Here is a 25,665-nt window from a genome sequence, read left to right as displayed (position 1 = left end):
CTGCTGCAGGAGCTTTGGCAACACAGTTCCCACAAGCTTATTGTCAATTTTGTTTGTTCATTTTCAGTATTTTTATATTGCTTCCCTGCTATTTCGCTCCTTGGACTCTTCCCGCAAATCAACACTTTCTGCATTTATCTTTTGGAGCAAATTGACATGCTGTTTTTTGGTGGTTCTGGTAAGTCGTCTACATTCTATTCTTCCTGTAAAGGAATCTAGAGTTCAGATAAGGACTAAATAGCCTTAGGCAGGAGACGAGAGGCTAGATAGTTAGGTTTTCTTTGTCCAGCGCATTTAAATGACTTCAGTTTGGATCAGTCTGGGTGATGATAGGTCTGTCCAGATTTCCCGTAGCCAAATTGGAAGAGGTCCACTTAGCTTGTTTGAGCATAAGCACAGAGACAAGGAAGGGTAGAATTCTCTATGATTTGGAATAGGTTTGAGGCCCTTCAAACTATTCCCTAGGAAAACACTCCATGTGTGTGAATGTGTGTGAGCATGTGTGAGTGGATATAAAAGTGTATGTGTGTGTGTATGTGTGTATTTGAGCACATACATGCTCAAGTCTGGGGTGCATCAGTGTGAGCCTGTGGGTTGACATTGTGCTGTGTACTGTGTGTGTACCTACAGAGACAGGTGACCTGTGTCCCTAAACCATCACTGTGACCTTTTAAATGCCATACTTTAGATTCAGGCCAAGGTGGGTATAATCTCACGACATGACATAAATTGCTTAACTTTTCAGCCTACTCATCTATTCTCTAAATGGAAATAAACACGATGACCTCATAGGGTTGCTATAAAGAGTAAATGAAATCATGTGCATAATGCAATCACTGTTACCACCCCCATAACACATACACGTACACACACACACACACACACGCACACGCGCTACGTGGGGACACTTGCTTGTTCCCTTTCCCGTCTCCTCTCTCCTCCTGCCTTCTCCCTCCCTCCTTCTTCTTACCATTTATTCTATTGAAATTGCTATCCAGGACCTTTTCCTTGACCAGCAGCTTTCAACTGTAAGCCATGAGGTCTCCCTACCTTCATTCTGACACATTCACATAGTCTTTTAAGAACATTGTAAAGCATTCTTTCTGAATACTTTCCTCTTGAATTTTTAGTTAAACGATAGTCTCTTTCTTGCACCTATGAGTCACCCAGTGCCTTTTGATGGATCCCATAGATGTATTCTTTACCCCTTCAGCAACATCTTATATGTGAATGTGCAACCATCTCTTCGCTGTTTTACATTTGTTGATTTTAAGAATGGCCAGTCAAGAAAAGAACTGTTGATGTTTGTGTTCCAGCTGTGTCTGGGATAACTTCGGCTGTTTACAGCGTGGCCCGGAGCTTCTTGGCTGCCGCCCTGCTCCACGCTGTCTGCTTCAGTGCAGTGAAGGTAGGTGTGAGGACCATGGGCCCTCATCCTTCTCCTCGACTCATTGAATTAACTTATTTTTTTAAACAAATAAATGTTTTCTCCAAAATTACAAGAGAAATAGGATCTGTGCAAATCAGGGAGTGACTGTGTGGCTGAGCGAGGCCTCGGTAGTGTTAGAAGACAGGTCAGGATGCCTAGTTTGCCCTAATATGAAAGGCCCCCCCACCTCCTGGCCTGGCCTCCCCTCTGCAGACGTCTCTCTGCCAGGATCGGTTAGTGGCATTGGGAGGGGCTGCTGCTAAACATGGTGGTCAATGGAACCCATGTGTCTGCCTTCACTTCCTGAAATACCGCTCAAAAGACAATAAAGGGATACAACTGCTTAAAGCTATATGGACAAGAGGACAGAAGAGGATATGACAGCCACAAAATGTTAGAATCTAGAAAACAGATAGACTATAGACTTACCCAGAAGGGGAAAATGCAAACCTAGCCTGGCTGCAAGGGAAGCCTAAGATGATGAGAAAGCAAGATAAACACTAACTTCAGGAAGACGCAAAGTTGCGTCAGGCAAGAAACGTATCTATTGTAGGTACCTAGCTCGGCTGTGAACCATATTTATGTAGTAATCTGAGTAATCATCATGTTATATCACTAATGGAAGAATGGGGGAGGTGAAGTGTGATGGAGGAGCTCCAAATCCTGTCTTCCATATTAGAAAGTCAGCAAATAACATCTAAATTGAAAAAAACAAATCAAGAAATAGCACAACAAGTACTTTACTTGAAAATATGGAGGTAAATATGGAGAAGAAACAGCAGAACCATTGCCTTCAGGAAGCAGGAATTAGGGCAGGGGTTTGCGTAGGCTGGGACCACTACTGTTTGTTTTCAGTGTTGTAGAGCTGTGGAGTGGCCATTAAGTCTAAAAATAATAGCGTACATAATGTCCTCAGGGGCATCTTCAATCAGTAACAAATAAATTAATATTATACATATTTCTGGACTTATGGTTTAATAGTTTAAACCACAGGTACTCCTTTATAAAACAAAAATTAAATGTAAAGGAGTAAATAAAAATAATCGATGTTCCAAAGTGTTTTTAATCTAAATCACATGACATTTCTTAACTCACATTTTTAAAAGATTAACTGATCAGTGTCAGTGGCAGAAAGATAATTGTTTATTTCTCTTTGTGAAAGAACGAATTCAACATTTTTCTCTTTCAACATTGCACAGTAATCAATGGAGTAATTATTTATCTTGCTCCTTCTATTCCTACCATATAGATATTTTCTTTCAGAAAAAAGGGGAAGGGCCTGGGAGGAAGGTTTCTCTATCTAATATACAAAGGTAATTTATGTGCTTGTAGTGGCCCTGTTTGTTACCACATTTATCCTATCATGTAGACCAACAATTATCTAATCAGTGTTTCTGGTGTTCTTTCTTTTGACTTATGTTCCTTTATTCAATCATAGGATCCCAGGTATACTTCATTTAGGAAGAGTACTTGGATGGGTATTTTCTGAGTCCTTGTGCTTCTGAGAACATCTTTCCACTGTCTTTTGGTGAAATGGCTGCCTATACAACTCTAGGGTCACAAGTGTTTTTCTGCAGGCACCTTAGTATGTTGCTCTGTTGTCTTCTAGAATTATTTGTTTGCTTGTTCATTAATTTTTAAAAGTCAGGTTTAAAACTCAGCTTTTAAAACTGTCCAGTTTGGTTAGTTTTAATAAATAAATAAATAAAGAATCCTACAATCAAGTTATGAGACCATTTTCACCAACTCAAAAAATTTTCTCGAATTCCTTGTAGTCAGTCTCTTCCCCTACCTCCAACCTCTGGCCACCATTCATCAGATATTCTGTCTTTGAAGCTTCTTTGGAATCAAATCTGTCAGGGCATGGTATATATACAATAAAATCCACTAATTTCAAGTGTACAGTTAGATGTATTTTGACAACTGTGTATAGACAAGTTACCACCATCACAATCATGATACAAACCATTCCCCCATCCAGAAATATTTTTTCGTGTTCACTTGCAGTCAATCCCCTCCCCACACAATGCTTTTATTTATCCGGAGTGAATACCTGAGTGAGCTTGCTAGATCACATGTAAGTTTTTATTTAACTTTATAAGAAATTGCCAAACTGTTGTCCAGTTTCTGTACCATTTTTCATTTCCCTACCCTCACATAATCTTTGATTTCCAAGTGTTCCAGGTTCTTGCTAAGACTTAGTACTGTCAGTTTTTTTTTAAATCCATTCTCGTGTGAACCAGTATCTAATGGTAGTTTTAATTTGCATTTCTCTAATAATGAATAGTGTTCAACATCTTTTTGTATGTTTGACATTTGTATAACTTCATTGATGAAAAATTTACTCGTCTTTTGTCCATTTAAAAATTATATGTATGTCATATTATTGAGACATAAAAGTTCTTTACATAATCTAGATACAAGTCCTTTATCATATATATGCTGCACACATTTTTTTTTCAGGCTGTGGCTTGTCTTCTCATTTTTTTAACAGCATATTTTGAAAAGCAGAAGTTTTTAGTTACAATGAAGTCCAATTTATCTAATATTTATTTTATGGTTTATATTTTTTTATATCTTACCTAGAAAACATTTACCTAACACTAAGTCATAAATATTTTTGTACTAGAAGTTTTATAGTTGTAGCTCTTATATTTAGATTTGAAATCTCTTTTGAGATGATTTTTGTGTATGATATGAAGTGAAGGTTGAGATTTACTAGTACCCTTTCTCCATTGAATTACCATGGAAACTCTGGAACCAAAAATTAATCATTTCATTGTTCTGTATGCCTTTCTTTATGTTAGTATTACACAATTTTGATTACTGTAGCTATATAATATGCTTTGAAATCAGATGATGTGTCTCCCAACTTTATTCTTCTTTTTCAAAATTGTTTTTGCTATTAAAGGTCATATTTCTTTAAAAGTAAGTTTTAGACTATGTTTGTCAATTCCTACCAAAATTTGCAAACATTTTCATTGGGGTTATGATGGATTTGTAGATCAATTTGGGGAGAACTGACATCTTAACAGTAACTTTTTGATCCATGGACATAGTATATTGTTTCATATACCACAATCTTTGTCTTTGTTACTTCCTCTCAGGTCAAGAATATTTTGTACCTTTCAACCTACAACTATTGCACCTTTTTGTGCATTATATGTTATTTTAAATGGCATTGTGTTTTATAATTTAAATTTTCAATTTTTAAGTAATACTAAATACAATTTATTTTGTAATATTTCAGCTTGTATCTTGCAAGCTTGCTTAGCAGACATATTAATTCTGGTAGCTTTTTAGTAATTTCTTTGAGATTGTCTACCATAGATTGTCATGTCTGTCAATAAACACAGTTTTGTTTTCCTTTACAGCCTGTATGCCTTTGATTTTTTTTTCTTGCTTTATTGTGGTGGCTAGGACCTCCACAGCAATGTTGACTAAAAGTGCTGAAATTAGACATCTTTGCCTTGCTCCCAAGTTTAGGGGAAAAGTCTTTCACCATTAAGTATGAAGTTAGCTATGGAAATTTTCCAGATGCCCTTTATTGGGCTGAGTCATTTCCCTTAGATTTCTAATTTGCTGAGAGTTGTCATCATAAATGATGTTAAATTTTGTCACTGTTTTTTTCTTCTATTGAGAAGAGAATATTGATTTTTTTGAAAGTGATTAACAGGAAGGATTACATAAATTGACTGTTCAGTGTAGAACCAACATTCCATTTAAAGGATGGGACCCATTTGGTCATGCCATATTGTCTTTTTAAATCTGTTGCTCAAGTTTATTTACCAATATTTTGTTGAGAAATTTGATGTCTATGAAGTTTCTAGTTCTCTAATTTTTATTTTTTTCTTTTTCTTTTTTTTTTTTTTTTGAGATGGAATCTCACTCTGTCACCCAGGCTGGAGTGCAGTGGCGTGATCTTGGCTCACTGCAAGCTCTGCCTCCTGGGTGCATGCCATTCTTCTGCCTCAGCCTTCCGAGTAGCTGGGATTACAGGTGCCCCATCACCACACCTGGCTAATTTTTTGTATTTTTTAGTAGAGATGGGGTGTCACCATGTTAACCAGGATGATTTCAATCTCCTGACCTCGTGATCCACCCGCCTCGGCCTCCCAAAGTGCTGGGATTACAGGCATGAGCCACCAGCCCTGGCCTAATTTTTCTTTTCTTGTAATGCTTTGTCTTGTTTTGATATTGTGTAATGGCTTGATAAAATGAATTGGAAAGTGTTTCCTTTTATATTCTAAAAGAGCTCATATAAAGTAGCTCATGTTCTTACTGAACTTTTTTATATAGTAATATTTGGTTTTGTTGATCTCTTAGATGGAATATGTGTTCTTTTATACTCTCATTAAGCAGTCAGTTATCTCATAAAGATTTAAAAATCTTTAAAATTATGTTTCATTTACATTATTAAAAAAATAATTTCTGCAATGTACATTTCTTTGTGTAGATTCATCTTTCTGCTTGCCATCATATTTCTTCTGTCTGAAGAACTTTCTTTAAGAAATCTCATGGTGCATGTCTGCTACTAATAAAACTTTCAGCCTTTGTCTGAAACATATCTCATTTTGCCTTCACTTTTGAAGAATATCTTCACTGTTACAGAATTCTACTTAAAAACTTTTTTCCTCTAGTACTTTCAACATGTTCTATTTTCTTTTGTCTTGTATAATTTCTGATAAAAAAATTCTGCTGTTATTCCAATATTTGTTTCTCTGTTAGTAATGTTTCTTTTTTCTCTGACTGCCTTTAAGATTTTCTCTTTGTCTTTGTTTTCAGCCATTTGGCAATGCTGTTACTAAGTGTATGGCGTTTATTTTTTATTTTACTTAGGATTCTCTGAACTGTTTTGATTTGTGATTTGTTTTGGAAAATCTCTAGCCATTCTCATTTCAAATATGTCTTCTGCCTTATTCTATTTTTCTTTTCTTCTTGGGTCTTCAATTACATACATGTTAGATCATTTAATATTGCCCCACATCATTTGCATGCTATAGTCTTTTTTCTACTTTTTTCCTTCTTTGCGTTTTAGTTTTAATAATTTTACTGACCTATCTTGAAGTTCACCAGTTCTTTCTCCTGCTGTGTCTAGTCCGATGATAAACTCACCAAAGAACCAACATTTCTATTTGATGTCTGTAGATAGTTTCCATTTTTCTTTTGAAATTACCCATCTGCGCATGAATGATGTCCATCTCTGTCACTAGATTCTTTAACATATTAATCACAGTCATTTTAAAGTTGAGATTTTTGTAAATTATCTGGCTTTTTCTTGTTGTCAGGCTGTGAGCAGGACACTGTGGATTTCTACATCTGAATTGGAGGCATCACTTGTCAGTGTTTAGTTTTGAAGAGAAAAACAATAGGACTAAAATTTCTTTCTTGAATGTTTGTAGAATTCTTTCCTATAGTCTGAAATTTAAAAGAAGTTAGTGGACTATGATTAAGCGTGGTTCTCTTTCTTAAGTTTTCTGGAGCACCATGCCCATTTTCACTTTTCACATTGAAGACTCTATCTAGAGGAAAAATTTCCCTCTTATGTTTTGATTAATGACATTGTCGATTCTGTTCACATAGTATGATTTAATTTTTCACAGACTTTAACTTTTGGCTGTTTTTAGTGTGTCTCTCATTTCTTTTTCATCATTTTCCTCTCCTTATATTTTTCCTTTGAGTTCTGGTACAGTTCTGGAGTTTCTCATTTCAAGAATGATGAAACTAACAAATATTTATTGAGAAGTTATTGCGTACTAGGAATTATACTAGTTTATGTATATACTAGTTATAAAATATGATTTATAAAATATAAATTATCATTTAAAATAGTTTGATAAATTATAGTAACGAATAACATAAATGTTATATATTATTGAAACGTGTTAAAATAATATATAATTATATATAATATATAAGTATAAATAATAAATACAGATTAAAATGTATTTATTGTTACAGTAAGAACTCTTAACATGAAATCTATCCTTTTAACTTTTTGTGTGCAATTCAGTATTGTTATCTATAGACATAATGTTGTACAGCAGATCTCCAGAAATTTTTTTGCACTATTATATATATTTTATATCATTTACTTCACATAGCATAACTGTGAGACAAGTACTATTGTTATCCTAATTTTACAGTGATAAATTTTATTTTCTGCATTGTTTGCTATTTGGTCTACTAAATTGCAGTTTGAAATTTGGCATTCATATTATTCGACCTTCATAATTGGTTGCTTAGCTTTAAAGTTGAGACTTGAAATCATATTTTCCAAACATTTTTTCTTTTTGATGTAAATATGCTTTAGAAAGCTTCTGTAAGTGGTCCCTTTAAAGAGATTATCTCATTTTCAGAATGCTTTCTGTCATGTGTTTTTTTCTCATTTCGCAGTGAGAGTGTGTCTTTGGTCACCTAGTATCGTCTTTGTTAGTTCACAGACCTGTTTTGTGTTCGGCCTGTAGAATGTTTAAATTTTTTTTCCAGCCAACATTTAATATTAGGACAGTCAGTGTAAAAATATGATTCTCCTACTTCTCTTAAACAATGTGAAGATCTGGCAACACTGGGCTGAACTTCCCATTTGGTAACAACCTGCTGACACTGAATAGTAACTCACAGCTACCACAAGCTCATGGGTCTGATCGTGTCCTATATTCTTTTAGGCCTGACCCACATGTCACTTGGCTGCCCACGTTGATGTTAGACTTCATGACTTCTGTCTTATAGTCAGGAAAGAATTGAACTGGTTTCTGTTAGGGAATTGTAAGACTCCTTGGCTAGATCTTTTCAGAAGTACCTCATATCTGAAACACAGGAAGAGAGGAAAATGAAACAAAGCATGTTTCAGTAATACACTGCTAGTTCAGAGACGATTTTCCCAGGGAAAATGTCTTATTGATGGAGTTTTGGGTAGTTATATCAGGAAGCTCATCACAGGCAATAGATATGAATGAAATGCCTGGGAAAGTAGTTATCTCTGTTTTACTCTCCTGGCCCTAACTTCTACATCCATGACCTGATTGAATAAATCCTGCCACCTCTGCGACAGCAGGAGTTGCTGCAGACTGCCCATCCACAGACGTGCAAGGCCAAGTGATAAAATGTCTGTTAACCCCTTGGTCTATACTCACTGCCAGCCCTTCTGCCTCTCATTTAGGTAATGTTAGCAGAGGTCTTTTCCTATTTACTTCCTCAGTACACTGCCGCCTTTCAAATGGAGAGAGGAGTTGGAGTCAGACCTTACAATCTTCTTTCATTCTAGACCCATCTGTAATACAAGGTCTGGCATAAATTCCTCAGGGTCTATGACTTGTACACAAGTAACTTGCTCTGGTTCCCAGTGTGGGTTCAGGCTTTTCTCTTTTTGAATATTTTATTGGACACTTAATGAGCTCTAGGAAGAGGGAGATCTATCTAGTTCCTGGTGTTCTTGATACCATTTGGACTGGGACCCCACCACACTTTACCCTTCTTGGCAACCCTGAATAGCAAACAGCATCTGATGTAAATATCATTATACTTGATTGATGGAAGTGGAAACATGCAAGCTCTCTGTAACTGATGCAGAAGCTGAAAAGTTCGTATTCTGTGATAGTCAACACATATTTATTGTTCAGCAATGGCTCTGCCGGGTACTGTAGAGATACGGGAGGAGGAAAATACAGTCCTTTCTCCTCAGGAACTTAACATGCATTTGACAAATGCTGAACACCCACAATTATCATCAGTTCAGATACTCTCAAAAGTAATGTGCATTCATAGATTGTTACACAACTTTTTCTTGCAAAATTCTTAAAGGGTTTTAGAAACTACTGAAGAATCTGGTATTCAAAAAATAGAGTATCTTGGGTTTTTACCTAGTTACTGGACAGATACAGTTATTCCCTTACCTCCCCAAATGTGGCTCCATTTTCATATCCGACATTGCTAATTGATCACAGCATTTTTTTCTAGCTGAGGTCTGTGGTACCTCGGGCTGCCCAGGAAATATTACAGTCAGCCAGTGCCAACTGATCAGAGCCAGCCCAAGAGATAAACTCTATTCTCTATCCTGGGCTGAGACTTTTATTTCTGTTTTCTATTCAGTTTATGGCTTGTTATAGGTGTAAGTAATTGTCGAATCAGAGTAAACAGATCCCATTTTAAAAGCACGTTGTTAACTCTGTGATGGAAAGAAATACTTCAAGGACTCTGGGGTTTACTTAGGTGTTGAAACAGGCTTTGTACCAGTTGAGACTGGGGTACTTTGGGAAGGTTTATTTCATCTCAGGGAGGTATTGACTTCCCTTGCTCAGCATAGAACAAAGATCACTTGCAATAAATAGTATAGTCTGTTGTAATAAAAAAAAGAAAAACCTTAATGTTCTAACCATGTTTTGAAACACCTTTTGGTAAAAATAGAGCAATTTGAATTTCTCCCTTCTCATTTGTAAGTCCTGAGTTTTCTAATGGTCTCAGACTGACTCTCTGCTTTAAGATGCAGCACCTATTAAATGCTGTGAATTGAATGAATGTGGTTAGCAAATTGTCAAGAGGGTCCTCAGGAAACAAGAAAAGCTCACCCATCTTCAATCTAACTCCCACTTACCCAAAGCTGTGATTCTACTTCTTGTTTAATGATGCTTTTGTTTATACCTTTTATGCTTACTCTTTGCATTGCTGGAATTGATTTTTTTTTCCCTTTCATCTCTAGTGTGTCGTGATGGATTGATGGATCCTTGTGAACCATTTCAGCATGTCAGCTGCCTTGCTAGAGATATAGTTTTCCATATGGGTCATGCTAGATATGTTTATTTCCTTAATTTTTATTATTATCACTTGGTAGAAGCAGATTCAGAGATCATGAGTTAATTTTGTCCTCTGGAATATTAATTAGGGAAAGATAATTTGATTCCTCTTTTAATTTCATATTCTCTTTGACTTGTCCAAGATGGTACCAAGTAACATATAAATGGACTCCCTCATTGACTTAAATAGTATTCAACAGTGATATACAGAAACAACCAGAATATTTGCTCCTTGGAGAAATAGTTCAGTAGTTAATTAACTGGGGTTTCTGTGTCTGGATAAACTATGATTTCTATTTTTTATTATCCTTTACAAAGAGATTCTTTTTTATTGATGGCAAGGGGATCCAGAGGTGGAAGCACATTATTATAATTTAATGTTTCCCACGTATCCTTAACAACTGCTTGCGGGAGAGTTTTTCCCATATTTCTTCTGGGTCCTACAGGATTACAGCCTAACATCGTGCTACTTTACAGACACTCAGGATTTAAAATCTAATTGTAAATGTAAAACAGACTCACAGTTCTAGATATTATTTAATGCTGAAGTGGACCTGAGATGCCTCCTAGTCCAGTTCCTTCATTTGATTATTTAAAATGAGAAAATGAACAGCCAAAGAGAGATTTAAGTAATTTACTCCGCATCACACACCCCAGATCCCAGATCTATATCTTTTCAGTCTTCCTTTTGTGGCATCCTCACTACCACACTTGAAGTGTAAATATGTTTGTCTAGTTGAAAGAACAATTCACAGCATATAAGATCGTTGCAGATCAACGGTTCTTTAATCTACAAAATAATTTCCCAAGCGTCTTCTCATTTACCCCTTACTATATCTCTATGTAATCAATAAGGAAGATATTAACATTCGTATTTTCCACTGGTGAACCTGAAACACACAATACTCATTTGCCTAAGGGTACATGGCTAATTCACATTGTTTTTTCCATTGTAAAATGGATTAGTAGTACCTACTGCATGTGGATGTTGTAACAAGCAAATCAAATCAATGTCTATAAAGTGCCTGGCTAAAGGTTCCAGTTAAGTGGTGTGGGAGGCTGAATTCTAAGATGGCCCCAAGACTCCTATCCCCTGGCATACATGCCTTGTACAATTTCCTCCCCTTGAGTGTGGGCAGGACCTGTGAAGGGGATGGGATGTCGGTCCTGTGATTAGGTTACATTATCTGGCAAACTTGAGATTTTACAGATGTAGTTATGGTCCCTAATCATGTAACTTTAACTTAAATTAAAATTTAACTTAAAAGGGTGATTGCCAGGCACAGTTGCTCATGCCTGTAATCCCAGCACTTTGGGAGGCTGAGGCGGGTGGATCATGAGGTCAGGAGTTCGAGACCAGCCTGACCAACGTAGTGAAACCCCGTCTCTACTAAAAACACAAAAATTAGCTGGGCGTGGTGTCATGCACCTGTAATCCCAGCTACTTGGGAGGCTGAGGCAGGAGAATCACTTGAACCCGGGAGGCGGAGAAGTTGCAGTGAGCCAAGATCGCACCACTGCACTCCAGCCTGGGCGACACAGCAAGACTCTGTCTCAAAAAAATGGGTCTGACCTAATCAGAAGAGCCTTTAAAAGGGACTCCAGAGGGCAGGGACAGAAAAAGCAGTAGAGACCCTCCCTTACTGGCCTGTAAGAAGTAAACAGCCAGATTATTAACTGCTCATGGAGGTAGCAACATGGCAAAGACCTGGGGGCAGCCTCTAGGAGCTAGAACAGGTCCCAGTAGACAACCATCCAGGAAACGGGGACTGCAATGCGACAGCCAGAGGGAACTGAGCTCTGCCCACCACCAATGAGTGTGGAAGAGGACCCTGAGTGTGAGATAAGATCAGAGGTCCAGCCAACACTGACATTTCAGTCTGGAAGACCCTGGGCAGAGGACCCAGCCACACTCTGCTCAAGCACCTGACCTAGGAAACTGTATCATACATTTGTGTTATTTTAAACTGCTAAGTTTGTGGTAATTTGTTACATGGCAATAGAAAGCTAATACCAATGATAACTATTATTAGCATAAATAGTTGGTGGTTATGATGACTGTAACCACAGTGCTAATAATGCTAATAGTAGTAAATTTGAAAGTAAAACCTAAGTTTTAACTCACTTTTACTTATATCAGACTTCACATTTTATTTTATGGCTAGAATTGTATCATTTCTAGCTGCAAGAGACCGGGAGTAATAAGTCTTTTGGCTGTCTGAACAAATTGCAAGGAAGTATCTACCGCTGAGGATGAAGGGGAGACGGATCTCAGCCAGCCAGCTCGTGCTTTCTGCCATGCTTCCGTTCCTCCTGGTCAGCGAAAAAGTAGAAATGACCCTCAAAGCCAGTTACTGCTGGCTTATTATGACCCTCAAACTTGACGGTGTCAGCTGACACTGATTTGGGGAAAAATTAGGAAGAATATTGATGGCTCAGAATAGAACTGCAATTGTTGAGTGAAGTAAAATTTGGACTTGGGGGTTTTGGTAGTAATCCCCGAGAGCATGCCAGGGTCAAATCCAGGAAATGTAGTGCCTGTTGGTGAGTGAGGGATACAGAGAGGAGAGGGTAGGTGGAAAACAGCATTCTAGGCCCAGAGTTTGAGCTGTCGTGACCCTAGTAGTGATGGAAGACAAAACTTGTTTCAGTGACACCAGCCAAAGTTTATCTTCTCTCTTCCAGAATCCAGAGGACAACATTGTCCTATTGATGTTCATCCAATCCTTGTATGTAATCAATTCTATGTGAAAAATACAGATACGTACCACAATAACTAGTAAAGTAAAAGCCTCTGTTTCCTCATGTGTAAAATGGGCACTACTTTTACCTTCAGAGTGTTTTAAAAACCACATGTGGTCGTGAATGTTAAGCAGCAAGTCAGGTTTTCACTGCTGAATGCATGGGGGCTGTTGCGGTGGTTCTTCTTGCTTGTGCACACTTTTCATTGCTCCTTGAAGTCTCAGACTGTGGTTTATATATGTTTCTTTTTATGTCCTATTAGTGTGTCACATAAAAGGTATGCTATAAAAAATCTTGGATTGAATAATTACAGATACCTTGCAAAAGGGCAATGAGAAGGAAAGTAAATGTTAATGTTTTCCCTGAAGTACACATATTTCTGTGTGTGTGTGTGTGTGTGTGTGTGTGTGTGCATCTCTATATATTTAGCCATGTAGATATAGATGGACTTGGATACATGGGACCCGTTATTCTGTCTTGCCGGGTGACAATCTCATTTTTCTTCAGTACCTATCTCTAAAAGTGAAATACTGTCTTGATTCATAAACATACCATGTGTTTCACCAAAGTGAAAAAACAGTATGAAATAAGAAGAATCTACTCGTAGCAGATAGTGAAGTCTGACTTGCCATATGTGTTCACATAATTGTTCATTTATTTATGGGACACATATTGACCTATAATTTAGAGTCAGTGCAAGGCACGGGGGAGCCCCTCCCGGGGTGCTCAAGGTCCACGAGGAATATGGAGAAGAGCTGCTACAGGGGGACACTCTAGGGGTTGGGGGATACTAGAGCCTAGAAGGTGTCCATTGCACACTCACACGTGCTGGCCACATGACACTCCGCAGGCCATGTGTGAAGTAAGAAGAGAGAGCACAGTTCAAGGACTGGGTGACACATCTTTTGCTACTAAATTTCGGGAACTTTATGGGCCCAGCGCTCCTTTTACTTAAAGATGAGATTCATGTCAAAAATAGACCTAGAAATAGGACTTATACAGAGTCAAAATGGTACAATCTCGTTCTTATTTTAGGATGTATAAAATCCTCAATCTCAAAAATGCCCTTATGTTTAATGCGATAAAAAAATCAGTTTCTTTAAAAAGAAAGTATTTAAGCCTGATATGAAAGGCATAGCAAAGTGAGAATTTGGCCTGTTGATACTCACTTTATAACCAAACCCTCAGTTAGTCTGTCCCATAAATTCCAACATAAGAGGTGTCTAAAATTTCTAAGGAAAAAAATGCTAGAATTCAGACTGTGTTCAGAGTGTGCTTTTGTACAAAGCCGAACTGCCCTATGCATTCTCATCAGATAATTCCCAAATGCATGTGACATCTGCCACAGAAATGTAGGACTGTTAGACAGTTTTATTACTACCTCATAAAAGTATTTCAAACCCTGTGGGAGTTTTACGAAACCAGCACTCATCAGTCCTTATCATTCCCAATTTTGAGACCCATGAGATGCGTCTCAGAGCAATTAGAGATGTTAATTTTGAAGCAAACTGTCACATGATAAATGCTTCATTATCTGTAGGCAATAGACCATTTAAAACTTTATCTCTTTCCAAAATCTTTATATCTTTAGATATACGTTTGTAAATTTTAAGTCTTTATACAACTGATCCCTTCCTCCTCTGAGTCATTGCTCTACGTGTGTTTCAACAAGCACTGAAATAGGCAGGTAGCTCAATAGATTTCCAAACTCTGTTGTGTGGATGGATGCATAAATGGATCAAACAGCCTGTAATGCTGGGAACTTGTAAGTTACAGTGATTATTAAAACATCCTAACCTTTTTTTTTTTAATGAAAAGTGGTAGGATGGCTACATATTTTTTACAGTTAGCTATATACACATTTAAGGTGGTAGGGTACATGGAGCACTGAATTCAGAGCTGTGGAGGCTGGTACTGGTCTTACCACCTTGGGCAAGTCTCTTTCTTCCTGTCTCCTTGCTTGATCAATAACTTGAAGTGAGACCATCTCAGTTATGAGGTTCCTTCCAACTCTAAAGTAATCTTTCTTGAAGATGGTGGGTTTCGAAAAATGGCACATGAAGGGATAACTCTGCACATGAAGGGATAACCCGTGATGTTGATACTCAAGTAATCTCTCTTGTCCTTGTTTCCTTGAGAAATCAACCTCCAATCTAAGGGGTGTGTGTGTGTGTGTGTGTGTGTGTATTTATATATGTATACATTTGCATCAGTTGAAAAAGTGAACAGTTAACTTGGAGAATGAGGGTGTTTCCAGGAGAGACCCTCAGAAGATCCAGGTGGTTTGCTTTGTTACCATGTGTCAAAACTCAGGGAAGGTCAGTTTTTTTTTCTGAGAAAAAGTTGTGTGGAAGTTTGAGGTTGGCCAAGAAAACATGAAAATTGGCACCTGGAATATGGACTCCTTAACACCCTTTATCTCACCCTTTTCTTGGAAGAATAAGTGTGCCCCGCTGGCATCACTTTGCTTTTTATTGTCGAAGGACATAAACATCTTTCTTCCTGCCCCTGTGGCCACATTGCCATTTACTCCTGTTCAACAGTTTACCCCGAAGCTATTGGTTATCCTTAAAAGAAATTATATGTAATGGAAGAATGAATACAGATTTCTACTAATACAGGACAGAAACCAGAAAGAGTGTAACAGCTGTCCTTGGTGTTTTTGTTGGAAATGTTTGATTAAATATTGAAGTAGACAGAAAATGAGAGGAGATTTAGGCAAGGAGTATTGAGGGAATAAAAGTAGGCAAACTCAATTATCAAAATATATTTAGAACCTGGACTTAATTTATTGTCAGCAAAGAACATCCATCATGGGTACCCTTTCTTTTCCAATTAATAAAAACCTAACACTGACATTCAACTTTTCTGGGGTTAAGACTGTTTTAAATCTCATTAAGAAAGGTGTTGTCATCCCCTTTTTACAGAATAGGAAGCTAAACCACCCAGAAGTTAAGTGCCTTCCACAGAACAATTCATTTCAACGATGAGTGAGCCTGGAACCAACTTCTGCCAACACTTGTTCCCTTGACCTTTTCTCTGATCCATGTTGTGAGAATTATTTATAGGGTCTTAGTTACTCATTCCTCATAGGAATTTCTTCCAGGGTATGCATACGTATGGGCTACATGTGAGAGAAAAGGTTGCACCTTCACAAAATCATGAATTAAATACACAGCGCTGGTTACTGCAGATGAATCAATGACAAGAAATAGAAGTTAGCAGGTTCTTCTCCTTTGGAACACGTTTTGTGTAATGGTCAAGTATGAAATGAAATAAGAGAAGCCCTAGGTGGATGGACAGAGCAGGGTGGAGTCGATGTGAGGATGGAAGAGCCAGCCCTATCCGCCCTGCTTGGCCCTTCCAGAAGCCCCTGCAGCGGAAGGACCATGTTCTGCATTTCTTGTGTGCAGGGATCCACTTAAATGCCATTCCCTTGACTCATGTGAACCTCTGCTTCCTGCTCTGTGGCCCGTCGTGTGCTCTGTGAGCAACTCATTGTCTCCTCATCTGTCATACTTGACTGCAGTTACCCATGTGTCTTTTCTTTCCAAGACTCTCTCTGTCCTGTTCACAGTTATGCTTCTGGGTACCCGGCACATTGTAGGAATGAATGAATGTTTGATGCGTGGACTCTTTTGAAAGCATAAAACTCAAGTTTCAGAATAACTTTCCTGTTGCTGGGGGTACTGTTTGAAGGAATAATGAGAAGCACGTAGATTGCCTTTTCTCTGATAATCACATCACTTCCACAGCGTTTCACTGCCTGATCCACATTTGGTGTAAGCTACTCAATTCCTTCATCTTCTTTTCTTGCTGAAAATTCTTGTCCACGTGAGTCATTTTGAAAGCCTAAACCTTGTAGTCATCCTCACAAGGATATGTCAGTGTGCTAACATTTGTGCCAGGTACCGGGGAAAGAAACATGCAAGGCTGCCCTTTGTTGGGGGGGTCCAGTGTCTAATGGGAAGGCAGACAAGTAAACAGTGGGACTGAGTGAGAGGTGCCTAAGGTGTCGGGGGGACAGGCACACATATGAGATGCTGCTTCAGGGATGGTGATGCCAGTAGCATCTTGAAGGGGATTGTGCCATCAGGTTGCACCAGAATGTCTTTTCTAACATGGATAAAGTTGCCAGCTGCCTTTGAGTTTGAGCTAACAAGTCTTATTGCAGGTCGTCTTCGTACCAAACATAATCAAAGAACATAGTAAAAGTGTTTGCATTATTAGTTCAGTGAAACATGCTGAAGTTTTGTGAGTTAGCAGATGTGTATGCACAACTCCTGTGGGCAGGTGCCCTCTGATGAGGGTCAGAGCCCAGCTATGCCTCTGAAAAACAAAGGAGATATCTTAAATGCTACCCTAGGGATGTTTAAAGGTGATTTTGATGCACAGAGGAGGAGGATTCCGTTCTGCCTGGAAAGTCAGAGGAGGCAGCACTGAGCAGGTGGAACTTCTTATACTGGGCACTGAAGCGTGGGTAGGAGTTCACCAGGTAGAGGGGAATGGAACGGATGGAATGGAATGGAACAGAACGGAACGGAGTCGGGGCAGAAGAGCCCTCTGTGCAGATGGAACCATGTGGGCAAAGGCAGGAGGGCAGGGAACAATTTATCTTTCAGGTTTGCTGCTGTGTACATCCTAAATATGAGGAAGGATGTTGAAAAGGTGGGCTTATGCAGCTGCCTGTGGAGTAGATTTCATTTGGTAGGTAATGAGGAATCATTAAAGGTACTGAGTAAAGGGCACAGACATGATCCGATTAGGTTTTTGGGGAGGAGAACCACTCTGTCACTATACAAAGGACAGAGCATGGGATCTGTGGGGTGGGGTTGAGTGTGGACACTGAAGGGTGAGTCCCCATTAGGAAGCATTAACGGTAGTCCTGGAACAAGACAGTGGAGGCCTTAACCAGACAGGATGCAATGGAAAGAAGAGGCAGATTAGAGTGGCATTGAAAAGGTATATTGATGGCACACAAGGATCAGGAGACTGTGAAGACGGTGGGAATGAAACAGCTCTCAGGTGTCCTTCATCAAGTGGGGGTGCATTGACCCCTCCCATGTCAAAAACTTAAATCACCTGCGTTACAGAAACGCACTCTCACAACAACCATTGAGTAGGTATTGTTTTTCTTGTTAAAGAAGAGGAACTCCGTGGTCAGAGATGTCTAGTAATTTAGCCAAGGTCACACAGCTCATGGTAGGACCTCCACTCATGGGAGGTACCCAGCTTGACAGAGACTACTGAGTCATTCACTGATGACTAGGAGTGAAATGTGGAGCTCAGACCTTCAAAAAGCTAGGATGGCACCGAAAGAAAAATGAGGGATAGTGTATGCCATAGACTGAATGTGTCCCTCAAAATTCGTGTTGAAACTTAATCCCCAATGTAATGGTATCGGAGGTGAGGGCTTTGTGAGGTAATTACAGGTATTGAGGGAGGAATCTTCATGAATCAGATTAGTGTCCTTGTAAAAGAGGCCCTAGAGTGCTCTCCTGTATCTTGTACCATGTGAGAACACAACAAAAGGGCATCATCTAGGAATCAGGAAGCAGGGCCTCCCCAGACAACAAACCTTCTCCTTCCTGCAACTTGGGCTTTCAGCCCCCAGAACTGTGAGAAGTACATTTCTGTGGTTTATAAGCCACCTAGTCTGTGACATTTTGTTATATCAGCCCAATCAGACTAAGAGAGTACAGTAGCTTTCAAGGCCAACTGGATCAAGGGGAAGAAGGACTTTTTTTATTTGTTAAAGATGTCAGCAACTGGCTGGGTGTGGTGGCTCACACCTGTAATCCCAACACTTTGCGAGGCAGAGGCAGGCAGAACACCTGAGGTCAGGAGTTCGAGACCAGCCCGACTGACATGGTGAAACCCCGTCTTTACTATAATAAAAAATTAGCTGGGTGTGGTGGTGTGCGCCTGTAATCCCAGCTACTAGGGAAGCTGAGGTGCTTGAACCCGGCAGGTAGAGGTTGCAGTCAGCCGAGATTGCATGACTGCACTCTAGCCTGGGTGATAGAGAGTGACTCCGTCTCAAAAAAAAAAAAAAAAAAAGATGTCAACAACTTAAGCATTTTTATAGGTAGGGCAGAGGGGACCAATGAAAAGAGAGTAAGACATCCTAGTGTGAGAGGAGGGTTGGGCTCAGGAAGGAGGAAGTACACCCGTCCCTTGGACACTGGAAGGGAAGGCGTTGCTGATGAAACTCCAAGGAAAGAAGAGGTCCATGCAGAATACCTCATCACTGGGTTTGAGCTTTTCAGCAACACTGGTGGGAAATAATGAATGCAGACATGGTACCTTAGGGCGCTGGAAAAGGCACTGCACCCGACCCTCTGGGAAGCTGATCTGAAAGGCATGCAGGGCGTCCCGGTGTGGGGAGCTGTGTGGGGAGTGCGTCTGGAGGCAGTGAGTCTTACTTCCTGACTTTGTAGCCATGCAGCTCAGCACCCTCAGCGAGAGTCAGCTCCCTGCAATTTGCTTTCCAGGTACTGCTTTAGGGTGTTTAGACTTCCACAATGGGGAAGATAAAATAAATACATTTTAATTTCTAGGAAAATGAAGCATGCAAAAATAAAATCACTTGCTCTATCCACTGTATCATTTGCTTTTCCAGCCTATTTTAGCAGTTACAGAGGATAACTGCTAAGCACACTTGACTCATTCATTTGTAGATTTCATTGTAAGCACAATTAACCCATCCTTAAAAAAAAATCTTGAGAGAAAAGTATTTAAGTTCTTGACTAAATTCAGCTTTCGGAAGGCATCAGTGATTCCACTGATGGTGACTGAGAAGGTTAAATATGTAGATGTTTTCTTCTTGGTGTGTGAGAGACATGTTTGTGTTGGTGGGAGCAGCAGGTGTGTGTGGATGGAGAGCCGGAGTCCCAGGCCACCACACTGCTTGGGGTGGTAACATGTATTTCCCATGTTCTGCTCTGCCAGGCTGAGTACAATGTGTTGATAACTGACATCTATGCTTCTATCAAATTAAACCTGAAGAGCCTGTGTCTTTCATTTCAAATAACTTTGCTCTTTCCTCAGGTGACTGTCTTTAATCTTTGTTAGAAATGCTTGTTCCCTGGTGCCACAAAGAAATAGCACTCAAACATAAATTTAATTATCTCAGCAAGGCCATTTTTGCTTTCTGCAGAAAGGGTGCCCCACACAGATGGAACAATGGCAAGAGCACACTTGAACAAAGGAAAAGCAGACATATTTATCCCTTACGCATTTGGGTCGTCCTTACTGCTGTGTCCAGCATCCATTGGCTGGAGTTGAACCTCACAGTCTTAAACTGATACCCTATTTGCTAATAGCTTAACACTTTCCTAAATAGGTAAGTGCAAGGGAGAACAAAGAAGAAGAGGAAGTTGCTCACTTAAGGTTTAAGGAAGCAATAACATTTCCAAACAGGGAAGCGGCATAAGCTATGAGCTAAGACTTGCCTGGGCCTGTCCAGACATGCCTGAGTAAGCCAAAGCAACTAACTGGGCTAAAGTGTAAAAACTGATAGTTGATAGGAGGCTTTAGAGTAAGAAGCTATTTTTCCTAGTGTGTATTATTTTATTTTTAAACCAAGATGAGCTTTAAAGAGGAACTTTTCTACTTTCTACAATCTTTATCAAGTTTTCAGTTCATTAGTCTATGTAATCTCTTATGTCATTTTTACACTTCTTATGCCATTTAGACCATCAATTCATAAACACTGAGAAATGCAATTATTATAATTGTTATTAATTATATTGAATTCAGAGGAGTGACACATGTTTCATATGACATTCTATAAAAAATTATAAGCTTAATTTCAGGAAAGATTCAGTTTTATTCATATAAGTATGTACTATTAGTCAAAAAGTCCCTTATCAAACTCAATGTTTATAAACCAATAGGTGAGTTTTTTTGTGTGCCCACCAGATGCTTATATGCTCACAGGCAGAAATGGTCACAGGAATAATTCGTCCATCCAGCTGGAACTTGAGGATGTTTCTAAATGTTTGATAGAGATCCTGCTATCCATGCAGCCGTGGAGGGACTTGGCTAACTGACATATTTTCTTTAGGAACCGTGGAGCACGCAGCACATCCCAGCCCTGTTTTCAGCCTTCTGTGGCCTCTTGGTCGCCCTTTCCTACCATCTGAGCCGGCAGAGCAGTGACCCATCTGTACTCATGTGAGTGGTCTACGCCTGCGCTCTCTCATCACTGAGCTGGGGGCATGGTTCCTGCAGCTTTGTGCTGTGACTGAGGTGGGGAGACAGCAATTCACTGCCCATTGTGACTTGATTCTCATTATTAAACTAGCTGATCACTCACTAGAGGAGGGGAGGAGAAATACAGGACTAGCCAGAAACTAATAACAATTAAAAGTGAACATCTAGCAAACATTTTAGCTTTGCTCTTTTGATTTTGGAGTAAAATGCACAGTGGCAGGAACAGAAGGCCAATAACACCCAAGCCCTGTTGTGACTTTCCCTTGGGTGAGTTGGATGAGAAGCTACCACCTCAACAATACCCTCTCTAGATCCATGAAGCTGCATCCCTACCTTTAGTCTAGGCAGTTACCCTGGGGAGACTAAACCAGCACCTCTGAAAGGAAAGATTTTGTTTGATATTATTGTTTTGTTGTTGTTATTCTCAATCTGACCAACGCCCTCTGGATTTAAAGTGAGATTTGCACCAAAGTGTTAACATGTATTTAATGTAATCCTTAGTAATGTGAAAGTATACATTACAATCTTCCCTTTAATCATTATCTTTAAGTCTTTGGTAATGTGTACTCTGGCACTGGAAATCTTTCATGTGATGCCACAGTGTGTTTCAGATATTGGCAGTAGCATCTTATGTAATTTGTTTAAATTTATGAAAGATTTTAACTTAAGATAACCATAACTCTTTAAGGACCATAGACACCATAATTTTAGGCTATTAGGTTCAGCAGTATGAAAGGCATGAAAAATGGGGGAAAGAAAAGTTAAACATGGTTCACACAATTTTTAGTGTCAATTGTATTAGTGCAATGTTCACTTTCTGCTGCTAATTGTGAAGATGAAGGCCTAGTGGGCTGGCAGAGATGGAGGACCTTCCCTGTGTCCCACTGCTGACAGCAGAGGGCAATGATACTGCTAAGGTACTTGACTGCTCTCATTAGGATGAAATTTACAAATCAAAACACTATCTTTATGATCACTTGAACATGTCCCTCTTTTTATTATAAATTTTTAAATGAAGAGAGCACTTGTTTTTGTCATGTGTGGGTGTGAGATCTAAGGTGAAGTTATTTACCAAAAACACTGTCCCAGGAACATCTTTGATAAAGTAAAACCCATGTGTTTTTCCACTTTCAGGTCCTTCATCCAATGCAGACTGTTGCCTAAATTTTTACATCAAAATCTGGAAGAGTCAGCTGCTGACCCTCTCCCCAAGAAGATGAAAGATTCAGTGGTGAGACATTTGCATTGTGTAATGTAGTATAGGAGGGCCTCACCTTTCCGCAGAGATCAGTGGAGCTCTAGGCAGGTGGACAGGAGAAGGCCTAGGACAGAAAGAGACACCTCGCTTGGTAACTGGCACACTGGGCTGTTGAGCTGCCTGCCAGGTGCAGCCCAGTTTGAAATGCTTGTTCTCCGGTGCCATAAAGAAATAGCACTTGAACATAAATGTAATTTACTCAGCAAGGCCATTTTTATAGTTTCTGCAGAAAGGGTACACTCGCCAGCAGTTTTGCCACGAGAGTACACCAAACAAAGGAGACAGGATCATTTATAACCCAAAGTGTCCACCCTACTGCTGTGTCCGGTTTCCATTGGCTGGAACGGGACCTCACATTCTGTATTTGTCCCGACTGGCTGGCAACTTAGAACTTTTTAAAAGAGGCAAAGGCAGAGGAGAACAAGGGAAGGAGGTAGTAATTTGTGGAATGCTGAGAAAGGTAAAAACACCTTCAAATACGGAAGAGGAACAGGCTATAACCTAATGCTTGCTTGGACCAGTATAAGCCTCCAGGGCAAATATTTAGGCTAAACTGTGGGAGCTAAGAACATAAAGTACATTGATTTCTTTATCACGGCTAGCAGATATTTAAGAATGTTAGCACAGGTCTTTGAATACATTTTGCTTCTAAGAGAAGTTACTATTTATTCCTAATTAAATGGGGAGAAAAGTCTTTGAAGAGGAACCTTTTTTTTTACAAGCCCTTTAGAGCATCTTGATGGCGGCTGTTGTGCACACATGGTGCGGGCGCTTAGGTGGCCCTCAGGTGGCTGCAGTTTGTCAGGATAGTCACATGGATCACATTCAGTCAGTTTTGCATATTGCTGGCACCAAATAGCAGGTGGGCTCTGCACAAATGAAAGCTTGTCGATAAACGTTTAGCCAACCTGCCCTCCTGATGTGGTCCACACACAGCTGTTGTCCACATCTCCCCTAAGCACCATGCTTAGTTCAGAGCACTCTTTCAAAGTTGATGTCTGCACAGCCATTGCTTGGGGCCCTTGAGCTTTAGACTTACGGCTGGGTCACAGAGAAGGGGGTAACCACACTGGGTTGAGCACAGGAGAAGAAAAGGAAGAAGGAGAGGAAGGAAGGAACAAGAGAATCCTACAGCTATAAAATAATGATGCCATTTCCTTGTTCACCAGGAAAAGGGCTCTGGACAGCTTCAAAAATTCTTTTAGCAGATATAATTTCTTTGGTATCAACTTACAAACATTCATACTTTGAAAAGCAATGCTCATTAATTGTGTAAGCTCTCATACATCTGAGTATTGAGCTTGGAACCATCTAATGTCCTTGACTCACACTTTTCCTGGTTTTCTTAGGAATGACAGATAAAAGGAAAAGGGAATAGTCTGTTGATCCAGCCAGGACTGTGTCTCATTTGTCTTGATATCCACAGAGCCAGTGCCTGTTGTTACAGTGGGTGCTCAGTAGAGTTCATGGAATTTAGTTGAATTTAATTGCAGCCTGCCATTTCAAGACAATGTATGGGACTCACAGCCAACAGGATAGCCTTTAAAAAAATTCATACTCAGCTTTTGTGCCTTTGAGTGTGGTCACAATTCAAGCTAATGTATTAAGGCTTTTTTTTTTTTTTTTCCACCACAAGGGAATAAAAGGACAAATCACTTAATATGAGTAAGGGCATAGTTCATGAATTTTAGGAGCAGAGATACATTTAAAAGCAGGTTAAAAGTCAAAGCAGCTGGGCCTGATGAGATAGCAGCTTAAAAAAAAGAGAAGTGTTTGACATAATCCTAGCATCCACAACCTGACCTCTAATATTTATACCAGGAGACTTACAGGGAGAAGGTCAAACTGACATTCCTACAGCATTTTCTGTAAAAGCCATAGGGTGGTCCAGAGTCTACCCAAAACTCTCCCCATGGATATCTGAGAAAAACTATGCCCTTCAGTCTTCTTTGATTTCATGACTAATGAAGGTGCATTTCTACTTTCTGATTTATTGCAGTTAAAAATAATGTAGGAATTACAAAGAAATTTGACCAGAAATTTGCCCAGCAGAGGTTGATAGTATTTCATTGGTATAATTAGATGTGATGGGCTAGGTGTTGCCTACCTTGGTTTTCATCTCCTTTGAAATGCTTTGTACAGTGTGGAGCAATAACTTGTTAGGTGATTTAATAAGATGTTTGTGTTCATTTCTCTGAAACGTCTCTGGCCTAATTATAATATTTTAATGGGAATATCACATTCAGCTTTTAGAGTTTGATATATAATGCCTTCTGTGACACCGTACAAGAGTAAAATCCCCCTCCTCATTGTCTCTGATTTTCTTTCTCTGTATCTCTCTCCACCTTTTATTTTCTCTGTCTCGCTCTCTTTTCTTAAATTTTAGTTTGTATGAGAACCCCTCAAGGAGCCTCATTAGATTTCAGTTTTGTAGCCCTCCCCCAACATTCTGATTCATCTGGCCTGTGAAAGGGTCTGAGGATCTTCATTTTAACAGGAATATTCACCCAGATGATTCTGTTTAGGCAATCCACAGGTTGTACTTCAAGAAACATTGATCTAGAAACAGAGATATACCAATGGGCCTATACATTTGCATATGAGCAAGATAAGTTATGCACACAAAGTTTATCACCAAAATTCATTACTTAATAAAGATATAACTTTCTACTAGTGGTTTGCCTGGTTAGTCTTTCTCTATATGTCTTATTAGCACAGACTCTAAGCTTTTAACTTTCACATCTTCGTCATTGTCAACACCCTTTTTACTATGCTTAGATTTGTTCCTTTCACTGTATCAATTTTCTTCAGTTCCTAGAAGCAAAAAAAAAGCCTATTTAATTCTTATGTGTAAAATTCAAACAGTTTTTTCCCAAATCATTGGTTATAATATCTAGATTTTTCTGGTCCCATGCTGCTAGATGTGGAATGTTGGACCAGGGGTTCTTAAGCTTCCTTTGAGAGTTGGAGTGTGAAGTACTATATAAAATGGCACAGTGAGTTTAAAATGTTCAGTATATGAAGAGCTAGTATATTTCTTAGTTAAACCTGCATGGATTTACCATAAGTTTATTTACCATAAATCCAAAAATTTATATATAAATTTTTCATTTTTTTCTCTTTGCAGCCTTACACTAGCCAGAACTTCTAAAACAATATTCAATAATATTAATAGTTTGCTCTCTACTTTATATATATAAAACATAAATTATATATTACATATAATA

The 25,665-nt window shown here is 39.1% G+C and overlaps 1 protein-coding gene across 1 annotated transcript in view; it reads left to right on the top strand.

Moving 5' to 3' along the window:
- The window catches only part of PCNXL2 (pecanex-like 2 (Drosophila)), a 345,612-nt gene that overhangs the window by 114,950 nt on the left and 204,997 nt on the right, over window positions 1–25,665 (top strand). Inside the window, exons 14-17 of the mRNA XM_011997321.1 lie at window positions 68–178; window positions 1,317–1,408; window positions 21,032–21,141; window positions 22,315–22,411. Of these exons, the coding sequence (XP_011852711.1) occupies window positions 68–178; window positions 1,317–1,408; window positions 21,032–21,141; window positions 22,315–22,411 (410 nt within the window). The remainder of the gene's footprint in view (window positions 1–67; window positions 179–1,316; window positions 1,409–21,031; window positions 21,142–22,314; window positions 22,412–25,665) is intronic.

Source organism: Mandrillus leucophaeus, unplaced genomic scaffold, assembly GCF_000951045.1.
Source record: "Mandrillus leucophaeus isolate KB7577 unplaced genomic scaffold, Mleu.le_1.0 Scaffold537, whole genome shotgun sequence".
NCBI classification, from domain to species: Eukaryota; Metazoa; Chordata; class Mammalia; order Primates; family Cercopithecidae; genus Mandrillus; species Mandrillus leucophaeus.
This window is presented reverse-complemented; position numbering and strand designations above follow the sequence as displayed.